This window comes from Balearica regulorum, chromosome Z, assembly GCF_011004875.1.
Source record: "Balearica regulorum gibbericeps isolate bBalReg1 chromosome Z, bBalReg1.pri, whole genome shotgun sequence".
In the NCBI taxonomy this organism is placed as follows: Eukaryota; Metazoa; Chordata; class Aves; order Gruiformes; family Gruidae; genus Balearica; species Balearica regulorum.
In genome coordinates this window covers 242,102-262,012 of record NC_046220.1, presented here as the reverse complement: position 1 = coordinate 262,012, position 19,911 = coordinate 242,102, and the positions used below count along the sequence as shown (strand labels likewise).

General features: G+C 48.8%; 1 protein-coding gene across 2 annotated transcripts in view; it reads left to right on the top strand.

Moving 5' to 3' along the window:
• Nucleotides 1-16,544, top strand: part of POLR1E (RNA polymerase I subunit E) — a 54,953-nt gene extending 38,409 nt beyond the window's left edge. Inside the window, exons 2-13 of one of the 2 annotated variants that reach the window (XM_075739525.1) lie at nt 215-412; nt 530-633; nt 4,054-4,130; nt 6,312-6,397; nt 7,130-7,185; nt 7,580-7,724; nt 9,338-9,445; nt 9,921-10,017; nt 10,625-10,758; nt 11,921-12,002; nt 13,592-13,723; nt 16,145-16,544. In XM_075739525.1, coding sequence (XP_075595640.1) covers nt 352-412; nt 530-633; nt 4,054-4,130; nt 6,312-6,397; nt 7,130-7,185; nt 7,580-7,724; nt 9,338-9,445; nt 9,921-10,017; nt 10,625-10,758; nt 11,921-12,002; nt 13,592-13,723; nt 16,145-16,304 — 1,242 coding nt within the window. In that variant the 5' untranslated portion in view covers nt 215-351 and the 3' untranslated portion in view covers nt 16,305-16,544. The remainder of the gene's footprint in view (nt 1-214; nt 413-529; nt 634-4,053; nt 4,131-6,311; nt 6,398-7,129; nt 7,186-7,579; nt 7,725-9,337; nt 9,446-9,920; nt 10,018-10,624; nt 10,759-11,920; nt 12,003-13,591; nt 13,724-16,144) is intronic. The other variant, XM_075739526.1, reaches the window with a different exon arrangement.
• Nucleotides 16,545-19,911: the final 3,367 nt, after the last annotated feature.

The following is a 19,911-nucleotide window of genomic DNA, read 5'->3' as shown; positions in this document are numbered from 1 at the left end:
GAAGTGACGCCACGACGCAGCAGCCCCCTCAGCGCGTGGCGACAGTGCGAGCCCACCTTACCCAGCCGCCAACCAATCAGCGGTCTCGTTACTTATAAGAAACGGCCCCGCACTCGCCCCGCCTCTCTCAAGACTGTGCAATAAGCACGGCCGCGATTGGGCAGGCTCAGCTTCCCTGGTGGCGCGGACGGGAGCTCCCCGCCGGTGCGGCCAGGCCCGGTGCCGTAGGAGCGGGCCCGGTGGCGGCGGTGAGCCGTTCCCTGCCGTGGGCGCCGGGCCCTCGTGTAGAGCCCCTCGGGGAGGCGGGGCTGCCCGCCCCGGGAAGGGACCTGCCTCTCGCTGCCCCGCGCCATGGCCGCCGCCACCTGGCGCTACCGCGGGGACCCCGAGACGGAGCAGCCGGCGGTGCTGGGTGAGGCGGGGGACGGGGTGGACGCCGCAGGCGGCCGTGGGTCGGGGAGGCGGGGCGGGCGGGCCGCGGGGCAGGGAGCGCCGCCCGGGCTCACGGCATCTCCCCGCCGCCTTGCAGTGCAGTTCTCCAACGGCAGGCTGCGGCGGTCCGACTCCATGCGGTTCACCGTCTACCGAAACAAGGACAGGGCCCATCCCCGGAAGAAGCACCGGAGGATCCTGGTAAGGGCCCGCCCGGGGAGCGTGTTGCCGCGGCCGCCTGTAGCCAGTCCCGCTGTTGGCAGCGTCGGCGGCCGCGGGAGCCCGAGGCTGCGCCTGCCCCGCAACGGGCCGCGGTGGCGGGGGCGGCTCTGACGCCGTCCACCCGCCCGTGTCTGCGGCGTGGCGGGCCCGCTGCAGCCTGGGCAGCCGCGGGGAACGGCGGCGCGTCGGGAGGCCGCAGCGCTGGGGCTTCCTTTAGAGATCAGGGTGAGGGTTGCACCCAGAGCCGTGCCGAGGAGTTCCCACCTCAGCAGGTCGTGACGGGTTTCCACCCTTTTTCCCCCTTATGGCTGTGGTCGTGGCAGCGCCTGCAAGTAGGAACTAGAAATCGCGATCAGACCCGCAGTCCCTGTGGTCCTGTTTTGGGGAGGCTGCTCTTCCCCTCCGGGCTCCTGCTGCTGCCCTGCTCCAGCTACTCTTGTTACCAGATGGTGAGCAAGGCTCAGAAAACCTGCGTGGAGCTTTGCTCTGTAGTAATTTTTTGTAAAAAAATAATCAGTTTAGCCCTAGTCTGTGTGTGAGAGAGAACCATTTTCCAAATTTCACAAAATCTCTAGGAGTTCAGAGAAAGTTCTGTTTTTTGTGTGGATTGTGGCCACGATGGAGGTGGGTGTGATGGGGAGTGGCAGAACAGGGAAGTGTTCTGGGAATGTTCAGGGAAGCTCTGCGCAACGGTGGGCAGGGGGAGGGCTGTTCTCGTACCCTGTAGAGCGCTCTGTGCTGGCAAGCCAGGCTCCCCATCAAGGGGTGCAGAGATGCACAGGGTGTCCTTGGACCCCAAAGGAGCGGGTGCGGGTCCTGCAGCCCTGCCGAGTTGAGGCACCGTGATGTCTGTGAAGCATGTCGGGATCAGATCGTGCCCCCTGAGGCTTGGCATTGTGGGTTGGCTCTTGGGACAGAAAGGAACCTGAATAATGCAATATGGGACATTTTGATTAATGAGATAATGAGAGCAATATTTGAGAGTTAGTAACCTTTCTAGCAGAACTGAATACGTGCTTATTTGAAAAATGTTGATTGATACATGGATGTGTATTCTCAGGCAAAGGTTGATTTACTGAAGTTGTGTGTGTCTGTGTTCATGTTTTATTTGAATAATCTAAGGGGAAATCATGTTTGAAAATTAAAAGCTGTTACTTGAAAGCTAGTCAGGTCCATTTGATCACAAAATCTGTTATGTTTACACAGTGAATTCTTTACCAAAGTGGTTTTTTTTTTTTTTGGTGGTGGTGGTGTTAAATTACATTCTAAGGAGATACCTGTTTCTTTCAGTGAAGAGAGAACCAAGCTTAAAGTCAGAAGGTGCTTTCTGCTGCTATAATTTTTACAGCTGCTTACATGCGTGATTCGCTCAAGGGATAAATGGCTTTTCAGCCTAAATCCTCAGGGGAACTATAGACACAAACGTTTTGAAATCTGTTTAGGTGGCTAAGCCATTCCAGGTAGTGCTAGCTCTTTTTTTAGTCAATGCATTGCAGTCACTTGGCAGTACTAGAGCTTCAACCTCCGCCCCCCCCAGCGGCACAGGGGAATGGGGGTTACGGTCAGTTCATCACACGGTGTTTCTGCCGCTTCTTCCTCCTCAGGGGGAGGACTCCTCTCATCCTTCCCCTGCTCCAGCATGGAGTGTCTCTCACAGGAGACAGTCCTTCATGAACTGCTCCAGCGTGGTCTCTCCCACAGGGTGCAAACCTTCAGGAGCAGACTGAAAGGCTCGTGGGTCAAGATAAGGACAGAGAGAGTGATCATTCCCCAATTACTGTCACAGGCAAACCAGACTCAACTTAAAAAAAAAGTTAACCTGATTCATTACCAAGCAAAACAGAATAATGAGAACAAACCCAAATCTTAAGACACCTTCCCCCCACCCCTCCATTCTTCCCAGGCTTAACTTTACTCCCAATTTCTCTACCTGCTCCCGCCCCCCCTCCCAGCAGCACAGGGGGACAGGGAATGGGGGCTGCAGCCAGTTCATGATACGTTGTCTTTGCTGCTCCTTCCTCCTAACACTCTTCCCCTACTCCAGCGTGGGGTCCCTCCCACGGGGCACAGTCCTCCACGAACTTCTCCAACATGAGGCCTTCACACGGGCTGGAGTTCTTCACAAACTGCTCCAGCGTGGCTCCCTTCCACAGAGCACAGATCTTCAGGAACAGACTGATCCAGCGTGGGTCCCCCACGGGGTCACAAGTCCTGCCAGAAAACCTGCTCCGGCATGGGCTCCTCTCTCCACGGGTACACAGGTCCTGCCAGGAGCTTGCTCCAGTGCGGGCTTCCCACAGGATCACAGCTTCCTTCGGGCATCCACCTGCTCCAGTGTGGGGTCCTCCATGGGCTGCAGTGGATAGCTGCTCCACCATCAACCCCCATGGGCTGCAGGGGGACAGCCTGCTTTGACCGTGGTCTTCTTCATGGGCTGCAGGGGGATCTTGCTCTGGTGCCTGGAGCACCTCCTCCCCCTCCTTCTTCACTGACCTTGGTGTCTGCAGAGTTTCTTACATCTTCTCACTCCTCCGGCTGCAAAAGCGCTCCCTAGCTGTTTTTCTCTTTCTTAAATATGTTCTCACAGAGGCGCTGATTGCCTTGGCCTTGACCAGCGGCGGGTCCGTCTTGGAGCCGGCTGGCGTTGGCTCTGTAGGACACAGGGGAAGCTTCTAGCAGCTTCTCACAGAAGCCACCCCTGTAGCCCCCCCCACTACCCAAACCTTGCCACACAAACCCCACACAAATGGGAGAAAAAAAAAGGAACATTTTAAATGGAAAATTGAAAATTACATTTCAAACTCAGTTCCCCTTACTTGTAGTGGTGGCTCTGCCCAGTGCATGCCTTTGGTGCAGGCTGAAATGTGTGAGGTTTGTCCTGGCTGGAAACTTGCAGAACCTTTGAGCAACTGTGTTAAGGACCCTAAAGCATTGGAAATAGTGTTTTAAATTGACTGGCAAAGAGGCCTGATCTCTCTTCACTAGTGACTTTGTGAGTAAACCCAGTTTCTTTCACAGACTGTTGCTTCTGGATTAAAGTACGATGGTCAACACAGCAAGGCATTCTAACTGCGGTGACACCCAAATTGGCTACGCTGATAAACTCTAAGTTGTTATTCCCATGATTTCTTTCCAGTGGTTCCTCATCTTCTGGCCCAGTGAAAGCTGAGGTAGAATTATGTATCATGGGTAGTTTCAGCTTCAAGAAGTGTTGTCTGTCTCTTAAAGATTTTAATCAGATGCAATACATACCCAAAATGGGCAAAGTGAAGTTAGCCTACACACAACTAGTGTCCGATGCCTGGGAATATGGAGCTCTGTGGCACCAGGGAAAATAAAGCACATGCAGAGAAGGTTTCTCACAGCCCTGTATTCAAGTAATTTTTCTTTGTTTTTCAGGTCTCAGAAACTGAAAGGCTTTCATATGTGGGGAATAACTTCAGCAGCACAGTTACGAAATGTAACTCCCTGTGCAGGTATGGGTTGCTGGCAAACTGAGGGCAGGAACATGGAGCTGGAAGTAAAGGAACTGCTCACATACAAAGTTCATGGTAGCCTTTCTTAAAGCTGGCTCAGTAGTTCCAACCGAGGCCATGATTTGAATCGAGGATTTTGACAGGAGATTCCAGCACCTGGCAGCTGCAGTGTTTGTGCATGTTATGTCCCTTTGGAAGTTGTGATGTTACATACAAATAGAGTGTATTTGAAAAGGTCTTGTGAAGGAAGGTGTGAGGAGATGCAATAACAGCTTTCTGATTAAGAAACTAAGAAATTGAGATTAAGAAATTGCCAAGATCATCTCTGCCCAGGAAACCCCATGGTCGTTAATCACCATTTAACTTCAGGGCCAGAGCACGATGCTGCTGTCTGTGCCATGCACTGTGAAAAGAAGCATTGGTGAAATCACCAGCCTTTACATGTCCTGGTTGAAGAATGTGAATTTTGTAGCATTGGGGCACATTCCACTGGCATCCTAGAAGTATTCTCTATGTGAGATCTTTCTCGTTCTCTAATAGAACCACCAAATGGGTGGAAAGCCAACGTGGAATAATCTTGCCTTGTTATATTCAAAGGTGTTTCTTTTCTCCTGTGATGAGGAGCAGCACAAACTATTTGGGCTTACCCCTCTGAAATGTGGGATGAATAGGAATTTACCTAAGAGAAATTATCCTATTTTAGAGACAGCAAAGTCATATTTCTGAGAAATTCTGAGGACTTCAAGTTACTTGTACTAAGCAGAGAACTGGCTGCAGGGAGCCCAAGTGTGCTGGGTTGACCCTGGCTGGAGGCCAGGTGCCCACCTGAGCTGCTCTATCACTCCCCCTCCTCAGCTGAACAGGGGAGAGAGAGTATAAATGAAAGGCTCGTGGGCCGAGATAAGGACAGAGAGAGTGATCATTCCCCAATTACTGTCACGGGCAAACCAGACTCAACTTAAAAAAAAAGTTAACCTAATTCATTACCAAGCAAAACAGAGTAATGAGAAGAAACCCAAATCTTAAGACACCTTCCCCCCACCCCTCCATTCTTCCCAGGCTTAACTTTACTCCCAATTTCTCTACCTGCTCCCGCCCCCCCTCCCAGCAGCACAGGGGGACAGGGAATGGGGGCTGCAGCCAGTTCATGATACGTTGTCTTTGCTGCTCCTTCCTCCTAACACTCTTCCCCTATTCTAGCGTGGGGTCCCTCCCACGGGGTCACGAGTCCTGCCAGCAAACCTGCTCCAGCGTGGGCTCCTCTCTCCACGGGTACACAGGTCCTGCCAGAGCCTGGTCTAGCGCAGGCTTCCCACAGGGCCACAGCTTCCTTCAGGCATCCACCTGCTCCAGTGTGGGGTCCTCCATGGGCTGCAGGTGGATAGCTGCTCCACCATCAACCCCCATGGGCTGCAGGGGGACAGCCTGCTTTGACCGTGGTCTTCTCCATGGGCTGCAGGGGGATCTCTGCTCCGGCGCCTGGAGCACCTCCTCCCCCTCCTTCTGCACTGACCTCGGTGTCTGCAGAGTTGTTCCTCTCACATCTTCTCACTCCTCTCTCTTGCTGCAAAAACTGCTCCTAAGTTGGTTTTTTCTCTTCTCCTTAACTCTGCTATCACAGAGGCACTACCACCTTCGCTGATTGCCTTGGCCTTGGCCAGCGGCGGGTCCGTCTTGGAGCCGGCTGGCATTGGCTCTGTCGGACGTGGGGGAAGCTTCTGGCAGCTTCTCACAGAAGCCACCCCTGTAGCCCCCCCACTACCAAAACCTTGCCATGCAAACCCAATACACCAAGTTTTAAAAACACAGGAAACTGCATGGAAGCACTGAGAAACCCCAGGTCCTGACACATTATAAAAGACAAAAGAGAATAGCAATTAGCACTCTGGTGCCTAGACATTGTGCATTATGGAGCTTAGTTGTCTTAAGGCTTCTACGTTTACTTAGAGCAACAAGTCTGTATATTTTATATACATATTTATATTTAAAATATATATATAGTATTTGCCTTGGAGGTAACTTGTTCTATTGTGACATTCTGAATGTGCTTGGAAAACTTGTATTTGCAAGGCAAAAGAATTGGCAGGGGATGGGGAATACGCATGGCTCTGCACTATGGATTTTAAAACATTACTTCCACTGGACTGTCTTTCACTAATCACTTGCCCCTGTTCTTCCCAGGTATTTTGTTGGTGTGTTAGATGAGGGCTCTGGGCAAATGGAAGTGTATAATGCTGAAATATTAAACATGCAGCCCTTGCTGTCAGGTAAGAAGATACTGTGTTTAACCCCAGCATCAGAGTCAGAGAGTGCTAGCCTATGTAGACACTCAACTTTGCATGGTTGTTGACAGCAGTGCTCTCTGTTGTCTCTTTGGCTGCTCTTTCTTCCTCATTTCCACTTTATTCCCTCGACATGGAGGAACAAGGATACATTACGCTCTCCTTCTAAGGCACTGCATTATGTGTAAAACAGACAAGAAAGCAAGGTGAAATTTAGGGTGAAGGTTAAGCAGAGAGCATTATGGGTGGGAGGGTAGAAGTGCTGGAGTCAGTAACAAGTTGTCACTCTTCAGAATAAGTGCAGTCTTGTCTAGGTATGCTCTGCTGAGGGAATCCAGGAAATTGTCAGTTCAAGGGGCTGGATCACTGAAAACTAAACCAGCTTTTCTTCAGCAGAACTGCTTTTTGTTACTGAACTCGGGAGGATAACCCAAAGAATGTGGTCTTTTTGTAGCTTATTTTTCCCCTGTGCAGCAGTACCTGGGTATCGTCTTAACGCTCGTAGGCTTTTTAGCAAAAATTGCCCTGTTTTTCCTTTTTTGTTCTAAGTACATACTCTTCTATTCAGTGTGTTCTTTAATTGACAAAGTCCTGTGGAGGAGATCTTGAAGTGTTGTGCCAAGTCTTTCGATAATGGATTAGAGCTAAAGGGATACCAAATATGTATGCTGGCCTGGCTGCTGCAAGCCAAGCATACAACCTTTTGTTCTTTTATAGATAACTTAATACCTGATGACACAAAGGATTATCAGAAGAAATCCTACAGGGAGAAGGTAAAGTTGAAACCTCATATCATATTCTACTGTGATTATCCAGCTAACAGTGGCAGATGATGCTTGTCTGAGACTCTGATGTTTGGTTTACTGCAGGGTGAACCTGTGCAGGTTCAGCACACTCTGTGCCTTGGAGGTCTATGAGGCAGCACATTATTAGTGCCTAAATTGGCAGTATTTTCATAATTATTTCAGACTTGATTACAATCCCAGTTACTTCCTGCCCCCTCACAGATCAGTGCTTGTCGTATGGTTAGGTTGTGCCCAATGAAATGTTTGAAGTTTTCTTAGAGAATGTGAATGTGGAACGGGTGGTGGGTAGCTGAGTTTTTCTCTTAGATGCAAATTGTCTTCAGTGCAGCAGTGTGTTTTAATTTGCATCTCTCTTGCACAGATGGACTTGTGCATTGAGGCCTTTGGTACCAGCAAGCAGAAGCGAGCTCTGAACTCTCGGCGAATGAATGCAGTGGGCAATGATATTCTGAATACTGCTGTGACAAAAGCAGCAGCAAACATTATAGATGCAAAGGGAGTAACAGGTAAGAATATTGTCTCAGGGTTTAATGAAGGCAATCATTGTGAGAGTCGCCTGAATGAGGGAAGGTCCCTGTGGCATCAGTGTCCATCCCTACCCATTGTTGGGAGCTTTTCTGGGAGTCGCTGGCTATCAGTTTATGGGGATAAAGGCAGTACATTCAGCTGGTCTGAACTGAGATGCTGAAAGTTCGTTAACATGAGCTGTACCCTGGCTTCACAGTGGCATGTCTATGGATAATGGTCCATGCCCCAAACCAGGTCACAGCCCCAACAAGTGCCACCCCCAGTGCTGTTGTGAGCCAGGCTGATGGACTGAGGCTTCTGCTATGGAGGAGCCTGCAGAAGAGAAGCCTGCCATGGCCTTAGTTATTGTCAGTACTGCAGGGAAAGTTCACTCTCCAAAACATCACTGAGGTGATGTTTCTAGCAGAGTTGATAACTCCACTACTGAGTGCTGCTGAGGCTGCATCTGTATTACATTGTCCAGCCTGTGTCACCTCTCTGCACCCCCGCCGTGATCAAGAAGGAGGCAGAGAAATGACAGAGGAGTCCTGGCAGGGCATCAAGAACAGGCAGGGGCCTGGAGCACACAACTGATAAGGAGAGGCAGAGGGAGCTGGGCTTGGTTAGTCTGGCAAAGAGGAGGCCAAGAAGGATCTAACAGCATCCCACAAATACCTGAAGGGCAGTCAGAGCTAAGCCCTTCTCAGCAGTGTCAACAAGGGTCAGCAGCAAAAGTTACAGTGGTCCCTGGATGTTGGGAGGCCCATGTGCGAGACTGGGGGAACCTTCTTGCCTTGGAGGGTAGTGCAGCCCTGGAACAGGTCGCAGAGAGGTGTGGAGTCACCATCCTTGGTGGTTTCCAAGCTTTGGCAGGACGAAGCCAGGGCTGCCCTCACCTAGTGCTGTAGATAGTTCTGCTCCAAGCAGGAGGTTAGACAAGAGACCTCCAGAGTGCCTTTCCACCAGCACTTCTGGGATTCTAAGTTTCATTGGCTATGAATGGGAGAGACGTCTCTTGACTGTAGAACCTGTCAGCTCTCACCCCTTGTGTTCCAGCTTAGATATTGACTGTGCTTTCAGAGCTGCTTTGTGCCAAGTGGATGTCCAATGGAACCCAGGGTACCAAAACCATATTCTGACCACCCTGCAGGCAAGAGGGGCGGCACCAGCAGCCAGTTTGTCTTGGTGCACTTCTTTCCTAGATTTTTCTCTAGTTTGGAGTGGCTTTTCTAAATTTCAAGGAGCAGAAAGTTCTTGGTAGAAGTGATGACACCAGTCTAAAAGCCAGCATGTTCAATACATAGCAGTCACATCAGAAGCTCTCAGCCTTTCTGTGCCTACTGGAATGCTTTCTGTACAGTCAGCACCTACATGTGGCAGTGACAAAACAAAATAGGAAAGAGCTGTAGCCTTTTCCTTACTACTGTCCCAAGTGAGATAAACTGAACTGTAGTGTTAAACCTTTAAAGCTCCAGCTGTGACTAAACTGATGTTGACCCAAGAACTACCATTAAGTAGACATGTTTAAAGGAAAGATTTGGGTTGTGGTCATGTTCTCTGTGGTTTTTTTGCATGGTCCAAATCCTGTCTTTTTTCCTGTTTCCCTCCAAAGCTTTGATCCAGGATGTGGCCCAAGATGATGTGCAGAACATCTCCATCTTCCTCCCACCATGTAATGAAGATGCTGACAAACCAGAAAATGTTTACAAGTTTGAGGACAGTATCTTTTTCTGTGGCAGAGTGGTTTCCCACACCTGTAAGCCTCGAACGTCAGTGGTCTGGCACGTAGGAGTGAGTGCTGCTGGGCGTGTGAATGAGCCGAGCCTTCTCCCCTCACAAGCCAAAAGCTGAGAGCAGGGACATGCTGTGTTGAGGTCTTTGGGCCTGCAAATCCCGTGTCCTGCCTCTTTCCTACAGAGAGCAGGATGCTGTGCCTCCCTGTTCAACTGGGAATAGTAATGAAGTCAGCCATGCAGGAGAAGTGACCTGTGGTCAAGCCACAGTCTTTTGGAGACCTTTGTTACGGGCCAGCTTCCTAGTCTTGCTGTAACCTCCTGCCTATTTACAATTTCCTTCCCTCCTTCCTTGCCCCACATCTCCTAAAGCAAGAGTGATAGAGCTTATCTCACTGCGGGCTGTTCAGACCAGAAGGGAGAGCAAAGGCATGCTTGTTCTTTTCTTTAAAATCCTTCCAGTTCTGTCCCCAGCAGAGTATGAAGCATTGCAGGTTCCAGCAGCAGTCTTTGTTAATATCACTCCAGAAGAAATCACCAAGAAAACAGAAGATAAAAGGTAATGCTGCTGGAAACAGACTTGTAATAGTAAAGGTTGGCCCTGTGAAACTGTAATTTTTCTATGGGGCAGCATGGCTACTGCTGCCAGCTCCACAATACCCAGGCTGATCTTTTCAGTGCAGAGGGAGGACATTTGATCCGATCACAGCTAAGCAACACTGACCTTGGAGAATGTGGGGTATAGTTCTACAGGTGAGGAAGTTGTGCGCTCAGAAGCGTGGCTGCCCTTTGATTGCAGAGGAAGAGAGTGGAGAAATCCAAAGTGGGGTCTGAAGGCAGGTGCCTAGAAGGGGGAGCACAGAGCTGTGCTGAGCATGGTATGTGCATGGCTGGGCACTGTCCCAGCCAAGTACTGACTTGCTGTGGAAGTTGCAGTGGCTTGATAAGTGACGTGGACGTACACTTAGAGCTGTTAAGGCCTTATGCTGAGGGGCTGAAGTGAGCAGGAAAAGCATTGACAGGAAAGTATGCTCACAAAGCACCCTTTAAAGGTGTGCGGGGAACTCTTCTCAAACAGGTGAGCATTGAAATTACAGGTGTGGCCTGTCCTGACTGTAAACTGGTTCCTGGTTCTTGTGAGTCTCATCCTCCCCTCTCTCCTTCAGCCATTGCTCCTTTGTTTTAGAGGAGTTGAAGTTCCTGCCTGCTGATGAGAAGAACAGAGATCACAAAGCCCGATGCCTCTGGTTCCTGGACACCCTTATTAAGTTCAGCTACCTAAAAGTCATCAAGAAGAAACGTAAGAGTTTTCAGCTCCTCCAATTTTAATCACCTGCTGAGACTTGGTTTGTAATTACTGCGGTAGAAAACAGTAAGGCTGCCCAGAATGAGCTGTGTGATCAAACAGCTAGCTGCAGAAGTTGCCTTCAGCCCTTTTCATGCTGAGATTGGCGATCTACATGTTGCTGAGGGTTGTTAGATCTGCATCTGCTGGGAGATGTATGTCTAATCCTTTTCATTCCCTTTGTAACTGCCATGCATCAGTTGGCACCATGAGATCCTTTTGGTAGGAGACAGGGTAGCTTAGATTGGAAATTTTGAGATTCTAGTTTATAAATAGTTCTATACTTACGAACACTTTAGACCTAAGCCAAGAGGCTGAAAACTATCAGCTTTTTCCCTCATCCAGCCTCTGTATTCCAGGTGCAAGAAGCATACAGTACACAATACATCCTTTATATCTCTGTGCTTTTGACAATCACAAATATATTCATCATCCTTTGCTTAGTAGCTCAATGCGTGGATCACAGCAATCACACCTCTGTTGTCTTCAGGATCTTGATTTTAATGTGGCAGGAACTGCTGTTCTCAAAAGCACTGCACAAAATATTTTGGTTGAGATTTTCCAGACTTGCTCTCTTCCATAGAACCTGTGTATCTGAGTCTCCTTGTCAGTGCTGAAAATGTCATTGTTAGCATTTTCAATGGCAGGGGCTGAGAGAGGAGGAAATGGCAAGCCAAGCTACATTGCTGGAGACACAGGAGTAACCCTGTAGGACTTAGTCAAGGAGGATGTGGAAATAACTAGTCTTGGTGCTAATAGGAATTTGTTAGTGTTGTTTCAGTTTTAATAACATTTTGTGACAGGACTATCTATTAAAAGGCAGGAATCCATTAAAGAAATATATGCGTAGGCGCACACGCATGCATTTTAGATTGTGTTGGTTTTAAGTGGGAGATCTCATTTATAAAGAAGATAAAAGCTGTTAGGAGCCTCTTTCTGACCTGAAAAGTGATGAGACCTAGAAATCAGTGCCTGGGTTCCTTTTGGGTTCTCTGTGTTCATGGGAAGAGGCAGTAAGTGCTGTAGTAATAAATGTGCTATTATGATGGCTGGAGATGGGCAGTACAAGGAAGAGTATATGTTTCTCATTCCACTGCAAAAACCCTTTCTGTCCTAGATCCAATGGGTCCTGAATGCCCACACATTATTAGCAGGAAACTCATGAAGAATTTCACTTCACTGACCTACAACAATGGCAGGTAAGTGCCATTGGTATGTTTGTTTTGCTGTGTCCTTGAGGTAGAGAGATGGCAGAGCTCAGCTTGAAGGGCCATGGGCACATTATCAGGAAAACTGCTGCCAAAATGGAAGGTAGCCGTAGCATCTCTTCCTTCACACCCTCAGCCCTAGGTTGTGGCTGGTGGTAGTCCATTTTAGACAGTGAGGTCTAAAATGTGACTGGGAGACGCAGGGTTGTGTGTACAAAAGCAAGCCTGCCCCTGTGGATTTAGTTAGTATGACCAAGTGGGGTGCCCAGCCATCTGCTTGACCATTTCTGGATGCAGGATGGCAGAACAGCCGCTTTCTGTGCAGGTGGCTCTCAACTGTGCAGCTAAACAGGCAGCTGTCTGCATGTCCGTTTCCACTGTGAACCAAGGCAGCTGACAGATGGATGTGTCAGCTCTTCCACCATCCCAGAGTGGGTCAGAACAGAGGTCATGCAATGAATAAATAATGGTGCTATTTTTACACTTGCATGGTTTAATTAGTGTAACGGGTGCTTTTAGATGAACCTGAATTGACTTACTTGAATTCTCCATTGAAACATACACAGACAAAACTGTATAAAGATTTGCACTGGTTAAGTTGCCTTGGGCTGACACCCACACCATGGCACCCGTACGTATACAGGCCAAAGAGTTCTGCTGAAGCTTTACCCAGGCAATGCCCCACCAGCAGTGGCAAAGTTTGGTATTGGGTCTGGTCCTGCTGTGGAGGTCAGCCGGGAGAAGCCACAGCCCCATGACTGGAGCAGAGGCTGGGAAGCTTCTGCAAGGTCCTCCTTTCCAGCAGTCTCAGAGCTGCTTGTGCAGCACTGAGTGCTGCCTCACTGCAGGGAGGGCCTCGGGCAGCTGTTGGAGGCTGCCTTTGACCAGGTGGCCCTAGGGTGCACCCTTAAGAAGGTTACCATGTACAACGAAGCAGATATAAATCTGGATAAACACTTTCAGCAATCCTGTTGAGTGGAAGCACCAAAATACAGGCAAGAGCACATAGTATCCTCACTCTTGCCACAGTGCCTTCCTCACACTCAGGGAGCCAGCAGCCCTAGAAGGGACATAGTGATGATGCTCAGCTATTGCACAGCTGCTGTTAATCTGACGAGCAGAGAAGTTGAGTCCAAATGGGCCAGCTTTTGTCTGAAGGCTGAAACCAGTTACAAACAGTCAAAAGTTCCCAGAGGATTGCCAGCCAGGAATCTGTGTTGTATGGCTTGTGTATTTGAGGTGCCATTAGTAGTTACACTGGATGCCCTCAGAACAGCTTCCCTTTGCTATCCTCCAGCCTGTGAAGGAGACTGAAGTGTCATTAGTTGGTGGTTTTGTTGAGGCTGCATAGTGATAAACAACCCCAGGAGCCTGCACTTCTGAACAGAAACAGGGGCATGTGAGGAGGACAAACAAGCCTGTTAGGCCTCTGTGATCAGAGATCTCTGTTGCTCTGAGCTCTTTTTTTGGTGTCTAGGAAAAGTCATGTCTAACTGGGGCTCCGGTTCTGTCCGTGTCTCGTGGGGGTTGTGTTTTGAGTTCACATCCACATCTCATGTGTTCTCCCTTTTGCCATGCAGTGTCCAGAATTTAATCTCTGTGTCAATGAAGGCTAAAATCACAGCATATGTCATTGCGTTGGCTCTGCACATTAACAACTTCCAAACAGACCTCACTATCCTGCAGAATGACATGAAGCTCCAAGAAAGCAGGTGAGTCATCATGTTTGTTCATACCTGCTGAGATATGCTGTGATACTCCTACAAAGAGCCCCTGGGGGGAAGAGCTCTGTAGCCTCTCTGGCGTGTGGGTAGTACAGTGATACCTACTAGTGAGTCCTTCCTGTTGTAACTGGACTCTCTTTGATGAGTATCTTGAAGCTTTTTTTTCTTTTTTTTTTTTGGAAGCCCTAGTGCTCATAAAGGAGGGTTCTTATACATCTGGAAGTTTAAAAGGGCACTTGTTGCAAAGAGGTCCTCAGGTGCATCAAGAGGCTCTTCAGCAATTTTGCAGGCAAGGAAACTGAGGCAGGCAGCACCAAAATGAGCAGCCAGGGCAGATTCCAGGACAAGGTCTATCCACTGCCACCCAGCCCCATTTTTTGCCTGACAAATTGCATCGTTCTTCACCTTCATGTCCTTTGTTCCCCTTCTTCCTGTAGAGCTCCAGTCCCTGTCAGTTACAGGTGTAAGTACAGGTTTGCAGCCGGCTGCAACAGGAAAACTAGAAACAGGTTTTTTTCTCACAGTTGCAAGGTGCACATGTAGTTGGTGTTTACATGGAGGAATCCTAGGCCCCTGAAATTTACCCACTCTGGGCTTGGCACTGAGGAGATTGTTTTTGTTTCTGAAATACTGATGGACTTGGGGATTTTTCAGCAAAGCATCATGTGGAGAGGTTTTAGGCAGAATTGCTGACCATAGTAATGAAATAAGGATTTGCCAACTCAGGGTAAGTGAAGGTGAATGGGTAGAAAACAGCTTACAGAATAAGCTTCAGGGCAAACCACCTTTGCTGTGTTAACTTTCAGGGGCAGTTGTTCTCTAGATTTTAATTTTCCATGAAAGAATACGTAAGTGCTGTGCACCTGCTGCAAGACCTGCTTTTCCCAGCAGGTGTCAGCTGGAGCCTGCTGTGAGCTCCTCCTGCTTGGGGAGCTGTTTGCGCTGTACTGTCTCTGGCCCCTGCTGAATAAATCAGGAATTGAGCAGTTCTGATCAGCCATTCCGCTGTGTGAGCTCAGCAGGCAGCTTGTTAACACTGTCTGGGAAGGGGTGAGGTGGCCCTGTTGGTGACTGTTCAGCCGTGCTCATCAGTATCTCTCTCCCACCCTGTCCTGTGGGTGATGGTGATGCCAAGTTTTGGCGCTTCCTAACTCAATCATGTTGGTCTTTCTTAACAGGATTGCTTGGAGGTTGTGTGGCTGGGTGGGAACTGTGGAGGACACAAACCCTTCACTACAACTGAGAAAAATGTTGTTGACTGTCCTGGGGGTTCTGGCTGAGGGATGTAATGTTAACATCCTGTAATAACTGGAAGTTATCAAAGCCCTTAGTCACCTTTTGGTTTTGTAAACTTCCTAGTCAGCCTTGATGCATTAACTTCTGGTTTTGCCCCCAATTCTTCATTCTTTGTTGGGTAGTAGTGGGTTTAACATCAGTGTTTGCCGTTGGTTTCCATCCATTTTTTCTTCCTTTTTTTCTTTTTTGAGCTACATTTTTTAAGGAATACATGTTGGTTTTTGCCGTTGACACACAGGTTTTGTTCTTAACTGCTTTACTGGAGCTGGGAACACAGGGCATAGGATACTGTTGAGAAAAGGGTGGAGGAGACTGGGACCTATTGGAAAAATTGAGGAGACACACATAACCCCGAGTCTCACCTGATGGGATGATCCTTGCTTGGTCTGAAGAACCCTTCCCAACTGAATCTGTTTGTATTTCAAAAATCATAAAGTCATCTGGGAGGATTCTGGGACCTGTGTGTTCTCAGGACCCCAGCTGAGGCCCAGACACCTATTTCGCTGATGGCTTCCCTTCAGATGCCCTTTGTTCTCTCTGTTCAACAAGCCTTCAGGTGTCACCTTCAGGTGACTTGCACCTTCTTGCCCAAGCTCTTTGCACTACATGTCAGCCAAGCCCCTCTTCTTTACCGCTAAGGATGCTGAATTTTAGTGGCTAAGAGGAGATGTTCTTGCTGTACTAGGTTGCATTCATCGTACCACACACAGGAGACAAGTGCACTGAGAAGCAACCATGAGCTGCAGCATCAGCAGCTGAACACAAATAATGCTTCTTCTCTTTGTAGGGAAGTGGACAGCAGCATTATTTTTCCTCAGGTCAGGTGGCCATTGAGTAAGGCAATGTGGGTTTATAATGCTCTGTAATGCTCTCCAAGGTGGTGGTGCACAGTTCAGTAGCATTCTCGTCTCCCCAGGAAGGCTCTACCTTGTAGTCTTTCAATACTTCCAGCTTCTGTCTCCATGGCATCCTTGAGATGCAGAGAATGCATCCTGCTTGCTGGTGCCTCCTGGCTTCTCCTCTGAGACAAAAGGCTGTTGATCTTCTGTGCAGTGTCATGGTACAGAAGACATGTGCGCCCCACTGACACAGTATTTCTCCGGTGTTTTCCAGGATGATGGACATTGCAAAGGCCATGCGGTTGAAGATCTCCAAGGCAAAGGGGCTGCAGGGACTTGAGAATGATCAGAACCACAAGCTGGGCACTCTCTCTCTTCCCTTGCCTGTGCAGAAGGCATCAGGGAACCTACGGAAGCGCAAGAAAATGAACTAAGATGTCTGGGAGATCTGAGCAGGGATAAAACAGTTCCTTTCCCACCTGCTGTTCTGCACACAGAGCATCATGGGGATGCTTTTGTCTGTTGCACTTGGCTGTCCAGCATCAGTACATGACCCTGCTGAAACCCTCTCTTGAGGCTGGGATGGAACACATGTTCACCTCATTAAACTGCTTCTTTTTTCTATTTATGTAGAAAAAGCTGTAATAAAACATCTGTCTGTCTTCCTGTCTGTATGAGGGGAGAAGGGTGTAAATTGTGCCAGAGCAAGAGAACAGTTTGAAACTGCAGGTCCTCCACCGACTACTGTCTGGTTGGTTCTGGCAGTGACCTGTTGGCTTGTGGCCGTTCCACCCCTTTTTCATACATGCAGAGTAGAAAGCGTAGAAAGGGATGGACTAAGCAAAGCACTACTTACACGTGTTTGGCCCTGTGTGTTTGTTTCTCTAGAGTTTCAGTGTAATTCTGTGTTGAAAAAGTATAAAGATGCAACACAGACAAAATATTTTTGCCACTTTCCCTATCCTGGCTTCTTGCCTGGAGGAGGGAAAAATCTGCTGACTCAAGAGCTACTGTTATCTTCAGAACGGTTGATTAGTTTGAATCCACAGCTGTGGATTCCCAGTCCTGAGGAGAGAGGTTTCTGGGTTAGTTTCTCTACATTTTCATTCAAGTCCTGGAGTGCTGCACTGTAAGCCTCATTGCAGGTGTTTACTAAGCAAGGTTGTAGGAATCTGGGGCTTGTGAAAAGCTGAGGCTCACTTCCAAAAGAAAAAGCTTATGTGAAACAGGAGAAGCTTGGGATGTCAAGACCAGTCCTTGAGGTGTCTTTGCTTCAGGCAGTAATTTGGGGTTAGTACATCGTTTGGGGCTTTAAGCATAACTCCTTACATGCCTTAATGACCTACTGCTCACAGCTCTCATTAGAAATGACCCAAACATCTAGTTTTCTTGGTAGAGGATAATGCCATGAGAATTACAGGCTGCAGACAATAAATAGGAATATTTTGTCACAAAATGGTTGAGGTTGGAAAGGACCTCTGGAGGTCACTTTGTCCAATCCCCCTGCTCAAGCTGGGCCACCCAGAGACAGTTGCCCAGGACCACATCCAGATGATGTATCTCCAGTGACGGAAACTCCACAACCTCCCTGGGCAGCCTGTGCAAGTGCTTGGTGTCCCTCAGTAAAATGTTTCCTGATGTTTAGAGGGAACCTGCTGTGTTTCAGTGTATACCCATGGCCTCTGGTCCTGGCACTGGGCACTGCTGGGAAGAGCCTGGCTTGTCCTCTTGGCGTCTTCCCTTCAGTTGTCTATAGACATGGATGAGATCCCCCTGAGCCTTCTCTTCTCTGGGCTGAATAGTCCCAACTCTCTCAGTCTTTCCTCATAGGAGGCACGCTCCAGTCCCTTCAGCATCTCAGTTGCCCTTCACTAGACTCCAGTATGTCCATGTCTCTCTTGTGCTGGGTAGCCCAGAACAGGGCACAGCACTCCAGATGTGGCCTCACTAGCACTGAGCAAAGATCACCTCTGACCTGCTGGAGATGGTTCTCCTAATGCCCCCCAGGACACCATTAGTCTCTGCTGCAAGGGCACATTTCTGGCTCATGTTCAACTTGGTGTCCACCAGGACCCCCAGCTCCCTTTCTGCCAAGCTGCTTTCCAGCTGGGCAGCCCCCATCATGTCCTGGTGCATGGGGCTGCTCCTCCCCAGGAGGAGTGCAGGACTCTGCACTTCCTCGTGTTGCACTTTGGAAGCCTCTGACACTCAGGCCTTCTTCTCAAGTCTTCAGTAGAGTCAGTTTGCTCAGGGAGCTGATCTGGTTGAAACCCCTTTTTCTGGTTGCTTTTTTAATTCTCATTAGGATCTGGTCTTCTGCATATCAGAGCCAGCATTTCTGACTTAGACTGGTAAGAAGCACTACTCTGAGATACATGTTTATCCTCTTTATCTAATTCTAGCTCATTGTTACTGTGTGTCAGATAGTTGATATGAGCATGAGAAGGGGAGCAGACGTGGATCACCCTGACAACACCATGGCGTTTGGATGAAAAATTAGCTGCTGTTGCAAAGCTACCTCTGTGTACCAAAGTAAGCAGAGAAGTAGAAAGCAGAGGTTGCCCAACTGAGCAGGAAGTTAGCTCTTTTCCATGATTTGGAGCCACTTGCAGCAGGGATGAGGATGTTAATAGCCTGTCTTAACATCACTGCTGTGTGCAGCAGAGCCTGTTCGGGGTGTGTTTGAGAGCAGCACCCCTGATTTGGGGAAAATGAGTGCTAGTTTAGTCCAAATGGGAGAATGCCTCATCTGCAATGTGTCTCACTATTAGCTGCTGCACTTTGGAAAGCAGCTATTCGCCTTCCCCTTTGAAGGGGTTCTTTGCTATATGGAAAGAAGTGCCAAGGCAGGGATGTGGCAGTTGTTAGGGAAGGGGACCCAGGATCCTGTCTTGGGGTCAGAGAGATGCCCCCGGTGCTGGGCAGCTCCCACTGCAGCAGTGTGAGGCTCTGATAACAAGTGAATGTCGCAAACACCCATCTTGACATGGACAGGGATGGGCTGATGATGACCAGGGAGTGTTGAACAAGAACGGAGCCTGTGGAGGCAGGATAACATCTTGTGAGACCACTCGTCTATTCCTAAAACATGTAAACAAAGACCATCTGTGCCCTGTGCACCATGTGCCTGTGACAGATCACCACTCGCTTGGTCAGCCCTGAAGGGGGGGGGCAGTGAGAGCCCCAGGACCCCCTAATACTAAACTAATTTCTAGAACATTTCTAAACATTCCTGAGCACGTACTGCGCCTGCTCAGTGATGACAGACCCCTGCCTATGGGGCGGGAACATTGGGTTATAAAAAGGGAAAACGTAAGTTTTCGGCACGCACCCACCACTGGAAGACCGTAACTACGAGCAGAGAACATCGCTGGATCCAAGGTTGGTGCTATCTTTTCTCTTTCTCTCTCTTTTCTCTCTTTCTTTTCCTCTCTATCACTCTGTCTCTAACTCAATTTTCAGCACAATAGGGTAATATTGTCACATGTTTTGCTAAACCCTTACCTTTCATCGTTCTGCTAAGTTTTGAGCATTGTTACGACTTTTGTGAAGCCTCTATCTTTTGTAGTTCCACTGAGTTTTAAGTAAATTTATGATTGGTTTGACCCTCTAAAGTAATTGTCGTTACTCCTGATTACCACGCAGAGAATTAAACAGTTAACCTCACCCTCACCCCTGAGTGGGACAGGACAAGCAGGCAGGACAGGCCTGCATGCAGGTCCTGTGAGGGGACTGCCAGGTGTGAACTACAGCAAGATGTAGGTAGCCTAGATGGACTCAGAGCCTCCAGCCAAGTACTCTTGTCCCTGTCCACATCACAGAGAGGGGAGTGCAAGTAGACAGGTTGATCCCTGGGAGACAATAGGAAAGGTTGAAAGGAGAAACCCAGTAGTGGTGGAGAAAGATGCTTTGATGGAAAAGAGAGCTTTGCTAACACTCTGCTCAACTTTCTGGGGTCACCTTATTCGAAAGCACGTCAAGCGCAAGAGAGGCTGGGAGAGAGGCCATGCGCTTTGCTCCAGAGGCAGGTGTCCAGGCTGC